General features: G+C 44.6%; 1 protein-coding gene across 2 annotated transcripts; it reads left to right on the forward strand.

Moving 5' to 3' along the window:
* The first annotated feature begins 19 nt into the window (after positions 1–19).
* On the forward strand, positions 20–22,583 carry SNAP47 (synaptosome associated protein 47). 2 transcript variants are annotated; one of them, XM_030944024.1, is made up of 5 exons: positions 20–41; positions 10,623–11,092; positions 13,286–13,770; positions 17,944–18,065; positions 20,079–22,583. In XM_030944024.1, the coding sequence occupies exons 2-5, from the start codon at positions 10,682–10,684 to the stop codon at positions 20,345–20,347; spliced, it is 1,287 nt and encodes a 428-aa protein (XP_030799884.1). In that variant the 5' UTR covers positions 20–41; positions 10,623–10,681; the 3' UTR covers positions 20,348–22,583. The 2 variants fall into 2 exon arrangements, with proteins under 2 accessions (XP_030799884.1, XP_030799885.1); XM_030944025.1 differs by having other exon boundaries at positions 10,623–11,175; positions 20,079–20,325.
* Positions 22,584–23,285: the final 702 nt, after the last annotated feature.

Below are 23,285 nucleotides of genomic sequence, written 5' to 3' on the forward strand. Positions count from 1 at the left end.
GGCGCAGGCGCGGAAGCAGGGTCGGTGCTGCACTGAGGGAGGTGCGTGGGGAGCCGGGGGGGCTCGGACGGGCCCGGGGGGCTCCCGATGGGGCGGGAGGGGCTGGACGTGGAGCTTGGGGTTGGAAATGGGGCTGGGGGGGTCACAAATTGAGGCTGGGGGGCTCCGGACAGGGAATGAGGGGCTCTGCTCCATGGCCGCGGTGATCTTGGACCGGGTCAGGGAGGTCCGGATGGGGCTGGAGGGACTGAAAATGGCGCCAGAGGGGCTCCAAATGGGGCGGGAGGGGTCGAGGTGGAGTTTGGGGATGGAAATGGGGCTGGGGGGTCACGAATTGTGTCTTGGGGGGCTCCTGTCTATGGTCGGCGTGGTCTTGGACTGGGGCCGGGGGTCCGGATGGGCTCGGGGAGACTCAAAGCGGGGTGGGAAGAGCTCGAGGTGGAGCTTGGGGTCGAAATTGGGGCTGAGAGATCATAAATTTGAGTTTGGGGGGCTCCGGACAGGGAATGGTGGGCTTTGATCCATGGCCGCGGTGGTCTTGAAGCGGGACAGGGAGGTCCGGATGGGGCTGGAGGGACTGGAAATGGGGCGGGAGGGTCGAGGTGGAGTTTGGGGATGGAAATGGGGCTGGGGCGCCAAAAATTGAGGCTCGAGAGGGGGACTCTGATCCATGGTCGGTGTGATCTCAGACTGAGCTCGGGAAGACTCGCAGTGGGGCGGGAGGGGCTCGAGGTGGAGCTGGGGGTTGGAAATGGGGTTTGGGGGTCACAGTTTAGGGTTTGGGGGGGCTCCGATCCATGACCGCGGTGGTCTCGGACTGCACCGGGGGGGTCTGGATTGCGCTGGGAGGGCTCGATATGGGGCGGGAGGGGCTGGAGGTGGAGTTTGGGGTTAGAAATGGGACTGAGGGGTCACAGGTTTGGGCTTAGGGGGGGCTCTGATCCATGGTCGGCGTGGTCTTGGGCCGGGAGTGTCCGGATGGGGCTGGAGGGACTGGAATTGGCGCAGGAGGGGCTCCAAATGGAGTGGGAAGGGCTCGAGGTGGAGCTTGGAGTTGGAAAGGGGACTGGAGGGTGCCGTGGTCCGTGTGGTCTTGCACCGGGACCGGGGAATTAGAGCCGAGGCCTGGCGGCTCCGGCCGGGAGGCGCGGCTCCGGGGGGGGCGGCTTTTGTGGGGTTTGGGGCGGGTTTGTGTGGGGACTCGGGGCGGGGTTTTTGGGGCGGGTTTTGTGTGGGGTTTGGGGCGGGTTTTGTGTGGGGCTCGGGGCGGGTGTGTGGGGTTCGGGGCGGGTTTTGTGTGGGGTGGGGGCTGGGGGCGGGTTTTTGTGGGGCTGGGGGCGGGTTTTGTGTGGGGTTTGGGGCGGGTTTTGTGTGGGGCTCGGGGCGGGTTTTGTGTGGGGCTCGGGGCGGGTTTTGTGTGGGGTCGGGTTTGTGTGGGGCTGGGGGCGGGTTTTGTGTGGGGCTGGGGGCGGGTTTTGTGTGGGGTTTGGGGCGGGTTTTGTGTGGGGTTTGGGGCGGGTTTTGTGTGGGGTTTGGGGCGGGTTTTGTGTGGGGCTCGGGGCGGGTTTCGTGTGGGGACTCGGGCGGGTTTTTGGGGCGGGTTTCGTGTGGGACTCGGGGCGGGTTTTGTGTGGGGCTCGGGGCGGGTTTCGTGTGGGGCTCGGGGCGGGTTTCGTGTGGGGTTCGGGGCGGGTTTCGTGTGGGGCTCGGGGCGGGTTCTGTGTGGGGTTTGGGGCGGGTTTTGTGTCAGGGTTTGGGGCGGGTTTCGTGTGGGGTTCGGGGCGGGTTTTGTGTGGGGTTTGGGGCGGGTTTCGTGTGAGGACTCGGGGCGGGTTCTGTGTGGGAACTCGGGGCGGGTTTTGTGTCGGGACTTGGCGTGTGCTCGAACGGGGCTGGGGCGGTTTCCGCTCCGGGAACCCGGGAGCGACGGCGGCTCCGAGCCGGGGCTTGGAGCGGGGACCGGGAATGGAGGGAGCTCGGGATGGAGCTGGGGGGACTCCATGAGTTGAATCCTGGGCCGAGCTGGCACCGAGGGAAGGCTCGAGCTGGGCTGGGATTTGGAGAGGGAATTGCTGGACAGGGAAGGGATCTGGGTGAGGGACTGGGGGAGATCAGTAAATTCCTGGTAATTGTAGGAGCGACGCGGGGCTGGACAGAGACGAGACATCTCTGCAGCCAGGGCTTGGAACTTGGGGTTTATTGCACAGGGGCCTGGGTGCAGGGGCCTTTTGGAACTTGGGGTTTATTGCAAAGGGCCTGGGTGCAGGGACCTTTTGGAACTTGGGGTTTATTGCAAAGGGTTGCAGGGGCCTTTGGATGGGGTTTTGCAAAGGGCCGGTCAGCCCTGCGGGAGAGAAGACAGTGGTAAAGAGGATGAGAGAGAGGGAGAGAGTAAAAGAAGATGAGAGAGCCAGGCTCCTGTTATACTACAATAAATCTTCTTCTGTGTTGAATATTCTAATTCTCACCAATCTAATACAAGCTACAAATCCTACAGCATTTACATACAGCCTGTAAGAATCATTGCATGACCATGTTACGGTATTTTCTTTGAGCCAGGTGTAATGAGTTTTTGGAGGTCTGTAACACACCCAAGGTAGCTCAGCCACCTTTGGAGGTGTAAAAATCAGCAGGATGGCTTCTGTTGCAGTGTTGGAAACAAAAAAGTTTAATAAAAGGCAAAATAACAAACAGAGAAAAATTGAGCCAGGTGCAAGGTGTTCTTGCTCTTGGTAAAACACCTCACAAAAGCGATCAGTTTCTTTGTTCTCTTCTTTTTCTAGTTAATTGCCAGGCGGGACTTTCTGGCTTCTGTCTAATTAGCTATCCTTAAGTCTGAGGTGAAGTCCCCAGGGTCCTGTGAGGTGGCTTTTTCACTTAAATCACTGAGAGAAACTTCTCTGGTTCTCTGCTGCTCACAGTGACCCCGAGATGTGTCGGAAAGTCTCTTTTCCCAGCCCGGTGCTTGAAGAAGGAGTCAGAGCTCTTCATTTCTCAGTCTCAAGGTTGTTTATTGTTCCTTATCTATAAAATTCTTTCTCCTGTCCAGCTGAGGTCAGCATGACAGTCAGAGGCACTCTGCCTCCCCTGGGCAGTGTTATCTTTTTATACTAAAAACTACATGTACAATATTTACAATTACTTCCAATACCTTCACCTGTGTTAGACAGTGAGCTTCTGCTCTAAACTAATCCCAAAGTGCCACCAGCACAGCAGGAGATGGAGGCCAAGAAGAAGAAGAAGGAGAAAGGCTGGACACGCCCAGATTCCTCCATCTTGCCCCCTGAACCCCCATTCTAAAAACCCCAAAAATCTATTTTTTCACCCCGTGATAAATTCGCTAGCATTCCACTTAAACTCTCGTGGCTTGTAATCCTTCATGAAAGGTTGGTGATTGTTTTTCCCAAGGGCTCAATCAAAGGCACAGGGGGTCCTGGGCTCTGTGCCGAGGCCTCTGAGCCCCCTGGGCAGGGCTGAGTCCTGCAGGGCAGCCAGAGGGATCTCCTGGGTTCCCACAGAAACTTCTGGGCTGATTTCCTTGTGAGGGGACAAAGGATAATTCTGTCACTCTGTCATCAGGGGGCGCATTCCTGCATTACCATACCGCAATGCAACACATTCCATCACCATCCTGTGCTACATTTTAAACCCTAAAATCTCCTCTTTGGGCCCCTTCTGCCAAGCTGTAGGGTCTGCTCTGCCCCTTGGAGCTGCCTGCAAGCAGAGGGTGTTGTTTTATCAAAAGGGGATTGCCTTCAGTCCAGCCACACCATTGTTTGCCAGGTGTTCAGTAACTGAGGGATCTCAAAGCTTGCTTGCATTTCAATCTCACTTAGAGTTTCCATATTCTCAAAATCCTTTGCCAGGCAATCATATTGATAATTTTCCTGTTTCAGCAGATAACGCTGAGCTGTGTGGGAGGCTGGGCTGGGGAATCCTGAGGGAGCTGGGAATGTTCAGCCTGGAGAAAAAGAGGCGCAGGGGGAACTGCTGGGGTCTGGCTCTGCTCCCATGGAACGGGAACAGAGGGAGATTTTGGTTGGATGTTGGGAAAAATCCTTCATGGAAATGTCCAAGGTCAGCTTGGATCCACCTGGGATAGTGGAGGATCCATTAATGGGATCATCCTTAAGATCCCTCCTAATCCAAACATTGGAATTCTCTGTCCCATTGGGGTGGGGAGGAGGAAAACTGGGAAAAAGGAAGAGGAGAGGATGGGAATCCTTGGCAGGAAGGAGGAATTCCAGTTTGGGATGAGGAAACAGAAGTGAGGCTTGGGAATGAAGGAATGAGGTCAGGCCTGGATTCTTCACAGCTTGGAAAATCCTGAATTTGTGGATTTATTAATCCTGGAATTGAGTCTTAGTTAAAAAAGAAGGATAGGATTTATAAACTCATGTACTGATTGTGGCTCCCGGAGTTTGAAGCTCAGCATTTCCCAGATTTAATTCTGGGACTAAACCACCCTGTGGAATTCTCAGCCGTGCAGGAGGAGAGAAAATAAACAAGAAAAAGCACAGGAATGTTCTGGCCGCCATTCCCAAAAAACCTGGGGATGAAATGTTGATGGGAACATCACCCAGGGACGGTGCCAGCTCCTCCCCCTAATTAACTAATTAGTAACGCTCCTGGTTAATTGGGTGATCTCACCAAAGGTGAATCAGCTCCTTTGTATGGAAGCGGCCACTGGATGATGTTCAGGGAAAGAATTCCTGCAAAATCCCCGTGACACTGCTGGATGCCAAATCCTCATCTCCCTGCTGCTGATCCAGGCCTTGCTGTGCATGAAATGCCAGGATTTGGGGGCAGATGTGGCCAAAGATTCAATTATTCCCTAAAAAAAATGAGTGTGGATAATGGGAGAGTCCAGATCTGATCTGAGAGAAATGGTGAGGGAATGTTTTGGGAAGAACTTGAAGGAATTTCTTGTGAAATCCCTCAGGTGGCTCCTGGATGAAGGATTGTGACATTCCCAAGTTTCCAAACCCATTCCTGAATTCACAAAGAATTCAGAAGCAATTTGATTTTTTTTTTGTTTTATTTTTCTGCCAATCCCAGTTTTTCCATGGATATCAAATCCACATCTCTCTGTTAGAAATCCCAGGGGTTCCTGTGCATGGAATGCCAGGATTTGGGGGCAGATGTGGCCAAAAATCCAATTATTCCCTAAAAAAAAGAGTGTGGATAATGGGAGAGTCCCATTTGATCTGGGAACAAATTGTGAGGGAACATTTTGAGAAGAAGCTGAAGGAATTTCTTGTGGAATCCCTCAGGTGTCTCCTGGATGAAGGATTGTGACATTCCCAAGTTTCCAAACCCATTCCCGAATTTACAAAGAATTTGATTTTTTTTTTTGTTTTATTTTTCCACCAATCCCGACCTTTCCATGGATTTGCTGCCAGGAGTTCCTGTGGATGGAATTCCAGGATTTTGGGGCAGATGTGGCCAAAAGTCCAATTATTCCCTAAAAAAAGAATGTGGATAATGGGAGAGTGCAGATCTGATCTGGGAATAAATGGTGAGGGAAGAAATTTTGGGAAGAAATGGAATTTCTTGTGGAATATTTGGGACAGTGGAAGGTGATCCTTAAGATCCCTCCCCAAACCATTCCCTGATTCTCATCCTGAAATCCAGGATCATTCTGCCCCTTGGTTTTCCAAGAATTCCAACCATCTCCTTTCTTTAATGCTGGGGAAAAAAAATCCTTTTGTCTTTTAATTGGAAATTTAAATTTCTTCTCCGAGAGAGAAGAATTCTCCAGATCTGTTGCTAGTAGAAATATCATTTTATTGGGAAAAATCAAGATTTAAAGGATTTCATTCCCAACTGGATTTTTCCTCGGGAAAAAGAAATTAAAAAGAAAGGATTTCATTCCCAATTGGATTTTTTCTTGGGGAAAAAACAAAGGATTTAAATTTCAATTGGATTTTTCCTTGGAATATAAAACAGGATTTGCATCCCAGCTGGATTTTTCCTTGGGAAAAAGAAAACTCCAATTGGGAATGAAACTCTTCTGGTTTTTTTCTTTTTCCCAAGGAAAAATCTAGTTGGGAACGAAATCCTTTTTTTCCCCCAAGGAAAAATCCAGCTGAAAATGAAATCCTTTTTTTTTTCCTCCAAGAAAAAATCCAATTGGGAATGAAAGTTTTTTTTCCTTGGGTTAAAGAAAAAAGGGATTTCGTTCCCAATTGGATTTTTTCTTGGGAAAAAAAAAAGGATTTAATTCCCAATTGGATTTTTCCTTGGAATATTAAAAAGGATTTGCATCCCAGCTGGATTTTTCCTTGGGAAAAAAGGATTTTCATCCCAACTGGATTTTTCCTTGGAATAAAATAAAAGAATTTCATTTCCAACTGGATTTTTCCTTGGGAAAAAGAAATTAAAAAAAAAAAGGATTTCATTCCCAATTGGACTTTTTCTTGGGGAAAAAAAAAAAGGATTTAATTTTCAATTGAATTTTTTCTTGGAAAAAAAACCAAGAAAGGATTTCATTTTCAGCTGGATTTTTCCTTGGGAAATAAAAAAGTATTTTGTTCCAAACTGGATTTTTCCTTAGGGAAAAAAAAGGATTTTGTTCCCAATTGGATTTTTCCTTGGAATATTAAAAAGGATTTGCATCCCAGCTGGATTTTTCCTTGGGAAAAAAGGATTTTCATCCCAGCTGGATTTTTGCTTGGAATAAAAAAAAAGAATTTCATCTCCAACTGGATTTTTCCTTGGGAAAAATAAGTTAAAAAAAGAAAGGATTTCATTCCCAATTGGACTTTTTCTTGGGGAAAAAACAAAAGATTTAAATTTCAATTGGATTTTTCCTTGGAATATAAAAAAGGATTTCGTTCCCAGCTGGATTTTTCTTTGGGAAATTTGCCCTGAGGCGCAGCAAGGAGCTGAGTAAAGCTTGGAGCTGCCAGGTGAGTCAGGAATCCCAGGAGCAGAGACAAATCCAGGTATAAAAACCCCAGGAAGTGACAGCTCTGCCTGTGCTGCCCTGCCAGGCCATTTTTATAGGAATTCTCCTTTTGGGAACAGCCTCTGTTGTGTTTTCCTTTAGTTTCAAGTTTGTTTTTTTCAAAACTTCAAGAGAAAAAAATCCCTGAGGGGGAAAAATTCCTCCCTGAGGGGGAAAAATGCTCCTGGGGAATTCCATGGATCCAAATCCAGGTAAGAAACTTGGGATAAGGCTCAGGAAGAGCCTCTTTTAATTTATAATTAGATATAAATCCTTGATTTTTTTTTAAGGAAATTTCATTTTGGGAACAGCCTCTGTTGTGTTTTCCTTTAGTTTCAAGTTTGGGTTTTTTCAAATCTTGAACAGAAAAAAAATCCCTGAGGGGGAAAAAATGCTTCTGGAAAATTCCATGGATTCAAATCCAGGTAAGAAACTTGGGATAAGGCTCAAGAAGAGCCTCTTTTAATTTATAATTAGATATAAATCCTTGATTTTTTAAATGAATTTTCATTTTGGGAGCGGCCTCAGTTGAATTTTCCTTTGGAATTTTTTTCCTTGGTGAAAGCTTGGGAAAAATTTCCTGAGAATTCCATGAATGAAATTCCAGGTAAGAAACTTGGAATAAGAATCAGGAAGAGCTTCTTTGAATTGATTATTGAATAAATACTTGAATAAATCCATTGTATTTTAAGGAATTTTCATTTTGGGAACGGCCTCAGTTGAATTTTCCTTCGGAATTTTTTCTTTGGCGAAAATTTGGAAAAAAAAAACACGGAGGGAAATTTTTTTTCCCTGAGAATTCCATGGATCCAAATCCAGGTAAGAAACTTGGGATAAGGCTCAGGAAGAGGTTTTTTAATTTATAATTAGATATAAATCCTTGATTTTTTAAATGAATTTTCATTTTGGGAACGGCCTCAGTTGTATTTTCCTTTGGAATTTTTTCATGAGTGAAAACTTGGGAAAAAATTCCTCCCTGAGGGAAAAATTTCCCTCTGAGAATTCCATGGATACAAATCCCGATAATAACCTTGGTTAAGGATCAAGAAGAGCTTATTTTAATTTATTAAATATAAATCCTTGATTTTTTAAAGGAATTTTCATTTTGAGAACAGCCTTGGTTGTATTTTCCTTTGGAATTTTTTCCTTGCTGAAAACTTGGCTCTAACCACTCCTTGAAATCAGATTTTCCTGGGATTTTGCTCCCAGTCTTTTCCCACAGTTCTCTCCAGGGTTGTGGATTTGTTGGATCAAAAGAGGTGGAGAATTTTCACTTTAAATTCCAATTTTTTTTTCCAATTTATGGCTGATTTTTTTTCCCCATTTCATCTCTAAAATTAATAACGAAAAAAAGTCCTTAAAATCCATGGAAATAAGGGATGGAAACCAAATAAAGGATTTTTTTGGGATATAGCATGGACTAATCCTTATCTTAATTATACTGGTATATTGAATGTATTTAATTAAAATAAAAAATTAAGGTAATTTAACTTAAAATTATTTATTAAAAATAATAATTAAAATTATCTAACTTATAATTATTTATTAAAAACAATAATTATAAAAAATCTGTGGAACCGGAATTTTTAAGGAATTAATGATGCAGCAGCCTGAAAAAACTGGGAGATCTCAGGGTGGGATCAGGAATTCAGCATTCCTGAAGAAGGAATTTTTTGTTTTCCTGAGAATTCCTCAACTTTTCTTGGAGGGAGTGGATTGGTGTGGAATTAGTGAGGGTAATTAGCGGGAATCTCGTTAGTGGCACAGCAGAATTCCGGAGCTCCTGGAATGAATCCGTGATCCCGTGGAATGCCAGAACCTTGGAGAAGATGATGGATCATGGAGGAATTCCCAGTGATGTCATCAGCATTCCCAAATTAATTATGGGATGGAGGCAGGCCTTGGTGCTGGAAACCACAGCCATGAGGAAGATATTCCAGGAAAATCCCAACCCTTGGACCCAAGAAACTTCTAGAAGGGTGGAGAGAAACCGTTCCAGGGGCAGGATTGCCCATTCCAAAGTTGGGATTGTTTGGACTGAAGGAATTCCTGGGGAATATTGGGATTTCCTGAAGAATATTGATAATTCCTGGGGAATACTGGGAATTGCTGGAGAATATTGGGAATTGCTGGAGAATATTGGGATTTCCTGAAGAATATTGACAATTCCTGGGAATTCCTGGAGAATATTGGGATTTCCTGAAGAATATTGACAGTTCCTGGGGAATACTGGGAATTCCTGGAGAATATTGGGATTTCCTGGAGAACACTGGGAATTCATGAGGAATACTGTGAATTCCTGGAGAATATTGGGATTTCCTAAAGAATATTGATAATTCCTGGGGAATACTGGGAATTGCTGGAGAATATTGGGATTTCCTGAAGAATATTGACAAATCCTCGAGAATACTGGGAATTCCTGGGGAATTTTGGGAATTCCTGGAGAATATTGGGATTTCCTGGAGAACACTGGGAATTCATGAGGAATACTGTGAATTCCTGGAGAATACTGTGAATTCCTGGAGAATATTGGGATTTCCTGAAGAATATTGATAATTCCTGGGGAATACTGGGAATTCCTGGGGAATATTGACAAATCCCAGAGAATTCTGGAAATTCCTGGAGAATACTGGGAGTTTGTCGAGAATACTGGGATTTCCTGGGGAATATTGACAAATAGGAGAAATACTGGGAATTTAGAAGGAATATTGACAGTTCCTGGGGAATATTGACAATTCCTGGAGAATTCCTGGAATGTGTTTAACGTACCTGGATGTTGAGATGCCAGAGGGGAAGGGGAAGGAGCTGGGATTTGTAAATATGGATGAGCTGGAATTTTGGGATATCCTGGATTTTCCGCAGTGCGTGTTGATCTATGGGAGGCTGAAGATGAGCTGGGAATGGGAATATTCCAGGATATGGGTGGAATTATTGGGAAAATGCATGGTCAGGGATGCTGACAGCTCTTTCCAGAGGAAATCTGGAATTTTGGGATATTGTGAATTTTCCTCAGTGCATGTTGATCTATGGGAAGGTGAGATGAGCTGGGAATGGGAATATTCCAGGATATGAATGGAATTCTTGGGAAAATGCATGGCCAGTGATGTTGATGGGCTTTTCCAGAGGAAATCTGGAATTTTGGGATATCCTGGATTTTCTTCAGTGCTTGTTGGTCTGTGGGAAGCTGAGATGAGCTGAGAATGGGAATATTCCAGGATATGGATGGAATTCTTGGGAACCTGGGGTGGCAAGTGATAGTGACAGCTCTTTCCAGAGGAAATCTGGAATTTTGGGATTTCCTCAGTGTCTGTTGGTCTGTGGGAAGCCGAGATGAGCTGGGAATGGGAATATTGCAGGATATGAATGGAATTCTTGGTGAAATGCATGGCCAGGGATGTCGATACCTCTTTCCAGAGGAAGTCTGGAATTTTGGGATATTGTGGATTTTCTTCAGTGCCTGTTGATCTGTGGGAAACTAAGGATGAGCTGGGGATGGGAATATTCCAAGATATGAATGGAATTCTTGGGAAAATGCATGACGATCTTTTCCAGAGCGAATATTCCTGTGGTTAGAAATGCTTCCCAAATTCCTTGGATATCCAGCTGAACAGAGCCAGGAAAAATTCACGTGTGTTTATTCGGGATTCCTGCTTTTTTTCCCCTTGGATTTTAGTGTCTCCCGCTGGATTGGAGAGCGTTTCTCCGGGAGAGGAGGCCGGGCAGAGCGAGCTGATGAACGAGGACATCCGGATCCATTCCTGGCCTTGCTCCTACTACCTGGACACCAGCAAACAATGGATCCCTGGGAAGCTCTCCCTGACTCCCACTTCCATCAGATTCACGGCTGACAAAACGGGAGAGCTCCTGGTGGATTTCCATCTTTCCGGGATCAGCGAGATCAAGAAGGAATCTTCCCATTTAATCTTCAGCTCCCTCACCGTCCTGGAGAAGGGCACCAAGCACTGGTTCAGCTCCCTGCATCCCAACAGGAATGTGGTGTTCAACATCCTGGAGCATTTCTGGAGGGAGCAGCTGGTGTCCAGCCAGGAGGCCGGAGCGGGAGCGGCCTCGGAGTCCAGCAAGGGCAGGGAATTAACAGGAATGTTGGAGGGATCCCAGAAACGCCTGGAGGACACGGCCAAGGTGCTGCATTCCCAGGGGGAACAGTTCGACAACATCATGAGGGGACTTCACAAGATCGAGGGGGACATGGATGTGGCTGACAGGTTTGGAATGGGAACCTTCCCGCAGCTGGGAATGGTTTGATGGGCCGGGAATTTCTGGGGGAGGTCTTTGGGAAATGAAACTCTGGATTTTTCGTTGGAAGGATGGAGCAGCTCCATGAGGAAACACTGAGGGAGTTGGGAATGCTCAGCTGGAGGAGGGGAAAATGCAGGGAGAGCTCAGAGCCCCTGGCAGGGCCTGGAGGGGCTCCAGGAGAGCTGGAGAGGGACTGGGGACAAGGCATGGAGGGACAGGACCCAGGGAATGGCTCCCACTGCCAGAGGGCAGGGATGGATGGGAGATTGGGAATTGGGAATTCCTGGCTGGGATGGAATTCCCAGAGCAGCTGTGGCTGCCCCTGGATCCCTGGCAGTGCCAAGGCCAGGCTGGAGCAGCCTGGGGCGGTGGGAATTCCCTGCCCATGGAATGGGATCATCCTTGGGATCCCTTCCAATCCAAACCTTTGTGTCCGTGGGCTCAGGGGATGTTGGGAATTCAGCTCTGGGAATTCAGGAGTGCCCCAATCTCCTTCCTCCTGCCCGTGCCCTGCTCCAGAGGAATAAAACTGGGATAAGAGCAGGGTCTGCAGTGCCCATCCCTGCTGCCATTCCTGGGAAATCCGGAGCTGTGCCGGCTTCTTTCCTGCCTTTTCCTTCCCGCCCTTTTTCCCACCATTTTTCCCTCACGATTTTTTCCCCGCCTTTTTTGTTTTCCTCTGTTTTTTCCTTTCCCGCCCTTTTTTCCTGCCCTTTTTCCCTCACCAATTTTCTCCCCTCATGATTTTTCCCCGCCATTTTTGTTTCCCTGTTTTTTCCCTTCCCTATGTTCCTGCTCTTTTTTTCTTTCCCACCCTTTTTCCCTCACCATTTTTTTCTCCACCATTTTTGTTCCCCTCTGTTTATTCCTTTCCCGCCCTTTTTCCCCCCTCACCATTTTTGTCCCTCATGATTTTCCCCCACCATTTTTGTTTCCCTCTGTTTTTTCCTTCCCTTTTTCCTTTCCCACCCTCTTTTCTTCCCTACCTTTTTCCCCACAGCTTCCCTGGAAATCATTTGCCTTGATTTTCTAGGAATATCCCCAAGCCTTTAAAACACTTTGGATTTAACAGGAAAGAAACTGGGATTGGGAATTCTGGGCGAGCTTGTGGCAGGATTGGAATATCCAATATTCCAACACCCAGGGAAAAGCAGGAATTGTCGGGAGTGGGAACAGCCGGGGCTCCCTGGGAATATTTGTGCCAAGTATTTCCTTATCTTGGAGCCCTCTGGATAAAATTCCATCAGGAGTGAGGGGAATGCAGCTCTGGAGCACGAGGAGAGGAATGGGAAAGGACTCGGAGTGTGGGAAGGGACTTGGAATTCCACGGATTCAAGGGTGGCTAAACATTACCCAGCTCGGAGCTGCAGCAGGGAATTCCAGAGGGCTCTTCCCAGTTTTTATTGAATTTATGGAGCAGGGAATTCCTGGGAGTATCCCAAGGTTTTAATGGACTTAAAACGGGGAATGAAAACAGAATTAAATTGGGATTTTAGGGATGATTGTTGTCAGTTTTCCATTGAAAAAAAGGGGAATATTTTCCTTGTCCTCAGAGCAGGAGCTGAACCTGAACAATTCCAGCCCTGGCTCCCTTCCCTGTTTGCTGGGAATGTTTTCCTTAGGGAGCTGCCCCAACACTGCTGGAAAGGTGGGGTCTGGACACTTCTGGGAAGTTCCTGCTGGATTTTGGAGCCTCAAGCTGGAATTTTTAGTGTTTTATCTGGGAATTTGGGTGTGGAGCAAAGCAAGAGGCATCAGGCTGAGGGGGTGAAGGAAAAGGAGCAGGAAAAGGCCTTGGAAATGGTAATGGATGGTCAGGAGTGGGAATATTAAGGAGCAGACACGTGGAAATGGGCCTGGAAAAATCCACTTCCATTCCTTCCTTCCCAGCTGGGATTCTGGGAGTTTTTCCAATGGATTATGAGGAGAAGGTGGGGTTTGAACCACCTGCATCCTGGGAAATCGTGGATGCGTTTGAGGAGGGATTAAGGAATTTCCGTGGCTGTGGGCATTTCCTTGGAACTGCTGGAATATCCGTAGCTTCTCCCTCTCCCAACTCTCCCTTCCCTCTTCCAGGCTGTTGACAGAGCTGGAATCCCCCTCCTGGTGGCCCTTCAGCACCAAACTCTGGAAAACGCCTGTGGAAGCGAAGCCCAAGGAAACCCCCGCGGCTCCGGATGCCAGAAGCCAGGAGGGAATCCTGCTGCGAATCCCCGTGATCATCACGCACAGGACAGATTCCAGCGCCAAACCCGGCAAACTCACGGTGCTTCCCTCGGGCCTGGAGATCCAGGATTGCAATTCCCAGCTCCTGCACCGCTTCGAGGCGCGCGACGTGGACGACATCTGGGTGCACACTCCCTACGAGATCAGCGTGCGGCAGAGGTTCATCGGCAAACCCGACACCTCCTTCCGGCTCCTGGCCGCGCGCATGCCCGAGGCCATCCCCATCCTCGAGATGCAGTTCAGCAAGAAAATCCAGTTCTTGGAGGATGCTCTTGGATTTGCCGGAGCCAGGAAGTCCCCTCAGGCGGATCTGGGGACATCCATCTGGCAGGCAGGTGGGTGACAGCAGGTTCCGGATTCCAAAGGTTTTTCCAAGGAATATTCCAGAGGCAAATTGGCCCTGCAGTGAGTCATGGTGGATGCATGGTGGATTTATCCATGGTGAGGGTAAATGCAAGGGATAAACTCTAGGGTAGCTTCAGAGCCTTTTTTCCTGGAATTAATTCCCAGCTGGAAGAGAATATTCAGTAGCCAATAATTAATACCCAATAATTGCTATCCAATACCCAGTAATTAATATCCAGTGTCCCTTATCTAATATCTAATATCCAGTGTTTAATGTGCAGTGTCCAGTGTTTAATATCCAATATCCCATATCCAGTATCCAGTGTTTAATATCGGGTGGATTTGGGGACGTCCATCTGGCAGGCAGGTGGGTGCCAGGGGGTTCCGGGCTCCAAAGGTTTTCCAAGGAATATTCCAGAAGCAAATTGGCCCTGAGTCTATGGTGAGAATAAATTCTAGGAATAAACTCCAGGGAGCTTCAGAGCCTTTGGCACTGCTGCTGCTTTTCCTGGAATTAGTTCCCAGCTGGAAGGGAATCGCCAATATTCAATTGCCAATACTTAACACCCAATAATTGCTATCCAATACCCAATAATTAATATGCAGTATCCCTTATCTAATATCCAGTATCCAGTGTTTAATATCCAATATCCCATATCCAGTGTTCAGTGTTAAATATCAGGTGGATTTGGGAACGTCCATCTGGCAGGCAGGTGGGTGACAGCAGGTTCCGGATTCCAAAGGTTTTTCCAAGGAATATTCCAGAGGCAAATTGGCCCTGCAGTGAGTCATGGTGGATGCATGGTGGATTTATCCATGGTGAGGGTAAATGCAAGGAATAAACTCTAGGGTAGCTTCAGAGCCTTTTTTCCTGGAATTAATTCCCAGCTGGAAGAGAATATTCAGTAGCCAATAATTAATACCCAATAATTGCTATCCAATACCCAATAATTAATATGCAGTATCCCTTATCTAATATCCAATATCCAGTGTTTAATATCCAATATCCCATATCCAGTATCCGATGTTTAATATCAGGTGGATTTGGGAACATCCATCTGGCAGGGAGGTGGGTGCCAGGGGGTTCCAGGCTCCAAAGGTTTTCCCAAGGAATATTCCAGAGGCCATGGTGAGTGAGTCCATGATAAATCCAAGGAATAAACTCCAGGTGGCTTCAGAGCCTTTGGCACTGCTGCTGCTTTTCCAGGAGTTGATTCCCAGCTGGAAGGGAATAGCCAATATTCGATAGCCAATAATTAACGCCCAATAATTGCTATCCAATACCCAATAATTAATATCCAATAAATAATAACTAGTATTTAATATCCAGTATCCCATATCCAGTAGTCAGTATTCAAGTAGTCCATTATTCCAGGATATCCAGGCAAATGGCCCTAGTGAGTATGGTTATGATTATAGATTTTTTCCTCAAAACAGTTCCAATATCCCCATATCATACCCCAATATTCATATATTATCCAATATCCAATGTTTAATATCCAATATCCCAGTATACCAATTTAATATCAGGTGGATTTGGGAACATCCATCTGCAGGGAGGTTATTCACCCATATTTGGAATATCCAATGTGATCCATATTCAATATTCAGGTGTCCGCTTTTTTAGAGTTAATTCCCCCACCTACTTCAATATTTCATATCTAGTATTCAATATTTTTTTTTTTTAATAATGGATTTCCATATTTCTTATTCAAATGTTTAATATCATATTTAAAATATTATTTTAATATCAAAGTTTGGTTAATACTTATTATATCTCCAACATATATTATCCCATTTAATATCCCATATCCAATATTTCATATCTGGTATCCAGTAATATATTTCCATATTCTATATCTGTTTAATATCCATATTCATATCCAATACCAATAATTAATCATTTAATATCCTAATTACCCAGATTTAATATCCAATATCCCATATCGTAGTCAATATCCAATATTCATCTTTTTATAATTCCATAGTCAATTTTTAATATCCCATATCAATTTTATCTTATCCTATTTAAATTATCCAACAAATTCTCACACAATCATATCAAATATCCCTTTTCATATCCCATATCAATATATCCAATATTCAATATCCTTTATCCCATGTCAATATCCATCTTCCAATACCCACATATCCAATATCAAATATCCCATATTCCATATCCCATATCAAATATCCCATATCCAATATCCCATGTCCAATATCCCATGTCCAGTATCCCATATCCAATATCCCATATCCAATATCAAATATCCCATATCCAATTTCCAATATCCAATATCCCATATCCAATATCCCATATCCAGTATTTATCCTAAACCTTTAATTCCCTTAAATCCTGAACACTTTCCCCAAATATCCAGGAATCTTGAATTAAAACATGGGATAAACCTGATTTTCCCATACTAAAAACCCCAGGATTTTGATATTAGACAAGTCCAGGTGTGGGAATTCCAGAGATTTTGGAATAATTTTAAGAAAACTTTGGAGACTGAAAATTCCCAAGAAGAAAATTGACATTCTCTACAACTAATCCTAAAATTCCAGGATTGGTTTTTTAACCAACCTTGGGAATTTTCAACAGCTTGGAATTTATTCCTCCCAACATCCCTGAATCCTTTTTTTATCCTAATTTTTAATCCCAAAGGAACCAATCGAAGATGGATCCAGTACCAAAGATGGAAAACTGGAATAAATTCATAAATCCACCAATTTCTGCTTGGAATTCCAGCAGGGAAGGGGAATATCCTGGTTTTGAGGAATATTCCAGCTTGGAAAAGCTGCTGGATTTTTAAGGAAGTAAATTTTGGCCTCTGGAATTTCCTGTTGTCCCAAAAATTTCCCAGTTCCTGACGGAATTCCAGGAAATAATTGGATCTCCAGCCCTTTTCTAGAGGTTTTCCTGCTGTTTTCCAGCTGGATTTTGTTCTCCTTCCCTGGTTAATTTGGAAAACTTAGGGAAGCAGAGAGGAGCTGATGGAAATCCTGATTTTCCAGGTTTTTTCGTGTTTTCCTTGGATTTGTCACCATTCCCATTCCGTCACAAGGTGGCACTCACGGACTGCGTGGGATTCTTTGAGATTTTTTCATGGAAAACTGAATTTTTTTCCTTATTTTTTCTTCTTTTTTCCCTTTTTCTCAAATCAGGAGGGGAAAAAAATGTTTTTTCTGTTCCCCCCTGTGTGTTTTCCAATAGGGAACTGATCCAAGGATTTTTGGGATAAAAATCCCTGCAGGGCATGGAAATCTCTGGGAAAATTCTGGATTTTCCCTCAAAACTGCCACAATCCCACCTGGATCTTTTGTTTACACCAACTCTGCCTTCAGTTTATGCCTAAATTTATAGAAATTCCCAAAAAAGTCCATTTTGGCTTCCTTCCGTGCGGAAACAGAATTTAGGGAATTATTTTTATCTGATAATTACTGGCTATTTTATTTTAAAATATTATTTATTTATTTATTATCATTTATATAATAACAACAATAATAACAATAATAATAATTTCTGGAATAATTTTTTTTTTATTCTGGAATAATTTTTTTCTGGAATTTTTAAAGCTACTTTACACTTTTTCCCAGTGGTTTTTTTTGGGATAAACACTGAAATTTTGGAGCAGCTTTGATCCAGTTGTATCCCAAAAAACAGCTGAGAATTCCCGTGAATCCCCACATTCCAAATGATCCTGTTTTCCAAAGGCTGCCTAAATAAGAAATAAAAAAAAAAAAAGACTTAAAAAAGAAAATAGCATAACGTAAATAACATAAAAAATAAAAATAAAATAACAAAACATGAAATGAAATAAAATGAAGAAAAAATAAAAGAGAAAAAATAAAGAGAAAATTTTAAAAAAGAGAAAAATAAAGAGCAATTGTAAGGAATACACTTTGAGTATTCCCAGAATACCAGAATTTAATGGGAAGAATTGGATCCTGGGCATTCCCAAATTTCCATGGAGCAAAGCACAACTCAACCACTCTGATCCCAGAATTCAGCACGATCCTTAAGGATTCCATGAGCAGCAATTCCGTTATCCCAAGCTACCCTTGGACATTCCCAGGGATTCCCCAGCTTCTCTGGGAATTCCCTGAAGCTTCCCCTCCTTTCCAGGCAGGAGTTTTTCCTTAATGTGGAATTTCTCTGGCAGCCACGGGATTGCTGGGAGCCGCGATGAATCCCGGATCGCCGGCGGGAAGCGCCGAAGGGCCGGACAAGGAGCAGGTGCAGCTGCAGAAAGTATCCCAGGAGGAAGCCAAGGAGCTCCGACAGGTAAAGATGGGGATGAAATTCCCCAGAATTAATTCCCAGAATGACCAGGTTGGAAGAGACCTTCAAGGTCATGGAGTCCAACCCAGCCCCAACAGCTCAACTGAACCCTGGCACCCAGTGCCACATCCAGGCTTTGTTAAACACACCCAGGGATGGGGACTGCACCACCTCCCCGGGCAGCCATTCCAGAACTTTATCACTCTTTCTGTGAAAAACTTTTTCCTGATATCCAACCTGTGGTGGTTCCCGTTGTGGGTTTCTCTGGGTCTGGACTGAAGGCACTGGAGATGTTATTTCATGTTCACACGCAGGTGTTTATTATTTCTTATCAGTAAAACAGTCTCACTGCTGGGAGTTCAGCAGCTTTTCATGAGAAGGCACAAAATGGCCAACAATCTCTTGTTCCAAGGGCTTTTCAGACTAAACTATCCAATTAAGAGCTGACACCTGGATTATTTTCCCTTTTAACCCAACAACTGATCCCACAGAGCTGCAGTGGGGACTTTTCTGCCCAATTACAAAATGCCACCCAAACCCATGGAGAAGGAGGAAGAAGAAGCATGAAGAAGAAACCCAGGATGACACCCTGTGCCCTCCACCTTGCTTCCATCCACAACACACTAAAAATCCCAAAACCTCAATTTCTCACCCAGTGACACACCTGCACTGCTCTCTATAATCTATTTCACACCTTTGTGGATTCCAGTCTACCTTGGGGTCTGGGAAACTTTCTCCATGGATGAGGGTCAGAGTCAGTGCTGCCCTGGGGGTCAGGGCACCCCAGAGCAGACACAGAAATATTCCCACTGCCCTGGGTTTCCACAAAAACCTGTATTTCCCTTGGTGCAGCTTGAGGCTGTGTGCTCTGGTTGTGTCAGTGCTGCTGCAGAAAGAGCCCAGCCCCAGCTGAGCACAGGCACCTTTCAGGAGCTGCACAGAGTGATGGGGGCAGCCCTGAGTCTCCTTTTCTCCAGGCTGAGCACCCCCAGCTCCCTCAGGGGTTCCTCACAGGGTTTGTGTTCCCAGCCCCTCTCCAGCCTCGCTGCCCCCTCTGGATGTGCTCAGTGTCCCAAGGTCCTTCCCAAGCTGAGGGGCCTCTTTTTAATTTTTCCCTCTGACTTCTTATTTTTTCTGAATTCTTTGCTATTTCATTTTCCTGCAGTTTTCCAGCTGTTTTATTGGACGGTATTTTATGGTATTTTACAAGAATTTATTTTGGTTTTATTTAATTTTATTTTTAATTTTAATTTTTTATTAATTTTTATTTTATCTTATTTAATGTTATTTAATTTTATTTATATTATACTTTTTTATTATATTTTTCTATTGATGCAATTTATGTTTTATGTTATTTTTTAAATAATTATTTTTAAATATTATTTATTTTTATTTATTTGATTTTATATTAATTTACTTTTATTTTATTGATATTATTAGTGTTATTTTTGTAATTTTATTTTTTAAATATAATTGTTTTAAATTTTTAATTTTTGTTACTTTTAAATTGCATTTATTTTATTTTAATTTATTTTTATTTCATTTATAAATTATTAAATTGTTTAAATATTATTTCATTATTTATAATTAATTTTTATTTATTGTTTTTATTAATGTATTATTAATTTATTATCTATTTAAATATTTTTATTATTTAATTATTTAAATTGTTGAATTATTTAATTTTTTTAAAATTTAATTATTTGAATTTTGAGTTGTCCCTGCTTGGGACTGGATGCTCCTTAAGGTCCCTTCCCACCCAAATTCTGGGATTCTGGGATGTCAGTCCATGAATTATCCCATTGCTCCCAAGCCCTGAAATTCTGGGATTCTGGAATGTCATCCATGAATTATTCCATTGCTCCCAAGCCCTCAAATTCTGGGATTCTGGGATGTCAGTCCATGAATATCCCATTGCTCCCAAGCCCCTAATTCTGGGATTCTGGGATGTCATCCATGAATTATCCCATTGCTCCCAAGCCCTCACCGTGAGCTCTCCGCGTTTCCCTCTGGCAGATCCTGAAGAAGCTCAAGGGCCTGGCCCTGGAGACAGAAGCGGAGCTGGAGCGGCAGGACGAGGCCCTGGATTCCATCGGCAGCTCCGTGGATCGCGCCACGCTCACCATCGAGCGGCAGAACCGCAGGATGAGGAAGCTGACGTAGCTTCCCGGCCGGAGCGGGAGGGCGGGGGAGCCGGCATGTTCGGGACTGGTTTTTCCAGAGACACTTTGGGAGGGGTTTGGGATGAGGTTTGGAAAATGGCGCTGCTGGGGGTGAGCTCCTGAGAGGATTGAAGCGGTTCCTGGACTTGGGTGATGGTTGGATCTTGGGTGATGGTTGGATCTTGGACAGTGTTTGGATCTTAGATGATGGTTGGATCTTGGATGGTTGGATCTTGGATAATGATTGGACCTTGGATCATGGTCGGATCTTGGACAAGGTTTGGATCTTGGATAGTGTTTGGACCTTGGATCACGGTTGGATGAGGTTTGGATCTTGGACAGTGTTTGTATTTTGGATGGCAGTTGGATCTTGGATGAGGTTTGGATGTTGGATAATGGTTGGATCTTGGATGGTTGGATCTTAGATGAGGGCACTGGGTCACGTTTGGATCTTGGATGATGGTTGGATGTTGGATGAGGGTTGGATCTTGGATGGTTGGATCTTAGATGAGGGTTGGATCTTGGATAAGGTTTGGCTCTTGGACAGTGTTTGAACCTTGGATCACAGCTGGACCTTGGATCACTGTTTGGATCTTGAATGAGGGTTGGATCTTGGACAGTCTTTGGATCTTGGACCATGGTTGGATCTTGGATAGTTGGATCTTGGATGATGGTTGGACCTTGGACAGTGTTTGGATGTTGGATGATGGTTGAATCTTGGATGAAGTTTGGATCTTGGACAGTGTTTGGATTTTGAATGATGTTTGGATCTTGGATGGCAGTTGGATCTTGGTTGAGGGCTTTGGATCATGTTTGGGTCTTGGATGATGGTTGGATCTTGGGTGATGGTTGGATCTTGGATGAGGTTTGGATCTTGGACAGTGTTTATGTCTTGGATGATGGTTGGACCTTGGGTGGTTGGATCTTGGATAATGATTGGATTTTGGACAATAGTTGGACCTTGGATGGTTGGACCTTGGATAACGTTTGCATCTTGGATAAGGTTTGCATGTTGGATGACGGCTGGATCTTGGATCCTGGTTGGATCGCGCGTGATGGTTGGACCTTGGAACAGTGTTTGAATTTTGGATGGTGGCTGGACCTTGGATCACGATTGGACCTTGGATGGTAGTTGGACCTTGGGTGAGGTTCAGATCTTGGATGAAGTTTGGAAGCTTTTTTTGGATGAAAAGATCCAAATTTCCAGTTGGGATGAAACAGAACTCGTGGGTTCTCCACGGCCAAACGCTGTAAATAGGAAGGGATGTGACAAAACCTGACTTAATTCATTCATTAATTCATTCATTCATGTGCTTTTTCATTTTGCTGCTTTCCAATCCATGAATTCCCTCTCCAGCTCTTTCCCTGAAACCCTTTGGACCTGATCCTGACTTTTTTGATTTATTTGCACTCAGTGGTGATGAAACATTTCAAGGTTTTTCCAGAATTCCTAAAAGAAAAAAGGGAATATTTTCAATTGAAGTCTGAAGTTTACACTTGGCTCTGTTGATTGCAGAGATTCCCCTCCTAAATTTTTGATATTCCATAGGAAAAAAATTCCCATTTCATCAATCCCTACCTTTTCCAGCTCTTTTACCTCCAAGGAGCTGCTGTTAAATGTTTTTTTTTAAGTTATTTTTTTAGATTTTGATTTAAATATTTTTGGTGTCGCTTTCAAATCCGACACTTTCAGTGCAATATTTTCAAACAGTGAAGCTTCAAATCCTTGGATTCCGTGGGAATTTTTCCCAGTTTTTTTTTTGGAATCCAGCCTAATTTTGGGAGAAAAAGACCCCGAAACATGTCGAGGGTGTTGTTTGCAAGGTTTGTATTCCTTCAGCTTAGTTAGGACTGGAGTAAAATTTATTCCAAGTTTTTCCTGGCATGCACTTTATTGGAAAATCTGGTGATAATTCCATATCCATCAGTTATTTCCTGGGAATAAAATCCTCCTGGAGTTTCTGCTGTTGTTTCCCACCCCAAATCGCTGCTGGTGTACCGTGAGAGGAAAAGGAACGTCCTGCACCTCATTTTTCCGTGGATTTCCAAGTGAATTTCGCGCCAAATCCGTGTTTGTTGCGGCTGGGATGGGATCTGGGGGTGGATTGAGTCCAACCCAGAATTCCCAAAAGGAAATCTTTTGGATTTGAGTGGTTTTGGGGCGTTCTTTGTGCCATATTTTTTATTGTCGTGTGGTTTTAGCACCGACTCCGTATTTTGTGGGTTGTGTTGAGTCCAACATATCCCAAAAACCTCGGAATATTCCTTGGGAAACCCGTCCTGGAGCTGTACATTGGCTGAATTCCATGTGCCAGAAGGATTTTCCACCTGTAATTCCTTCGTATTAAATCTCTTGGAATTGTGATTTTCCTCTCCTGTCTTCACTTGGCTGGGAATCAGCGGGAAAAATCCATCCCTGTTTTCCTGTGGAATGGGATTTCATGGATTCTGTGGGGTTGGGCTTTAGGATGGCTTTATTTGGAATCCAAAATATGGAAAATATTCCTTGCTGGAAGGTGGCCCTGGATGAACTTTAAGCTTCCAACCCAAACCATTCTGGAATTCCAAGGCTGGGAAGAGTGGCTGATATTCCAGAGGGGCCTCAAAATCCTGGAAAAAACGGGCTGGTGGGATCCTCGTGGATTTAACAAGAAGAAATTCTGCCCTGGGTGGGGAGCAGTCCTGGGAATTGGGACGTGCTGGGAACACCCAGCTGGAAAACAGGAGCTGGAGGTGCTGCTGGATGGAATTCCCAAATGGATTGGGTCGGAAGGGATTTTTTAGGATCATCCAGGCCCATCCCCAGGGACGCTTTGCACTATCCCAGGTTGCTCCAAGCCCCTTTTTCCATGAGAGGTGGATTGGGATGGGATGATCCGTAAGATCCCTTCCATCCCAAACCATTCTGGGATTTTCTGGGATTCTTTGTGCCCTATTCCCGACTCCTTTTGCTGGCTGTAGATCCCAAACTCTGGAATTTCAAGCTGGTGTGGGATTCCACATAGAGGAACCCCAAAATCTGAGGGATTTGAGGGATTCCAAAGGGGAATTCAGCGTCCCA

This window comes from Camarhynchus parvulus, chromosome 2 (assembly GCF_901933205.1).
Source record: "Camarhynchus parvulus chromosome 2, STF_HiC, whole genome shotgun sequence".
NCBI lineage: Eukaryota > Metazoa > Chordata > Aves > Passeriformes > Thraupidae > Camarhynchus > Camarhynchus parvulus.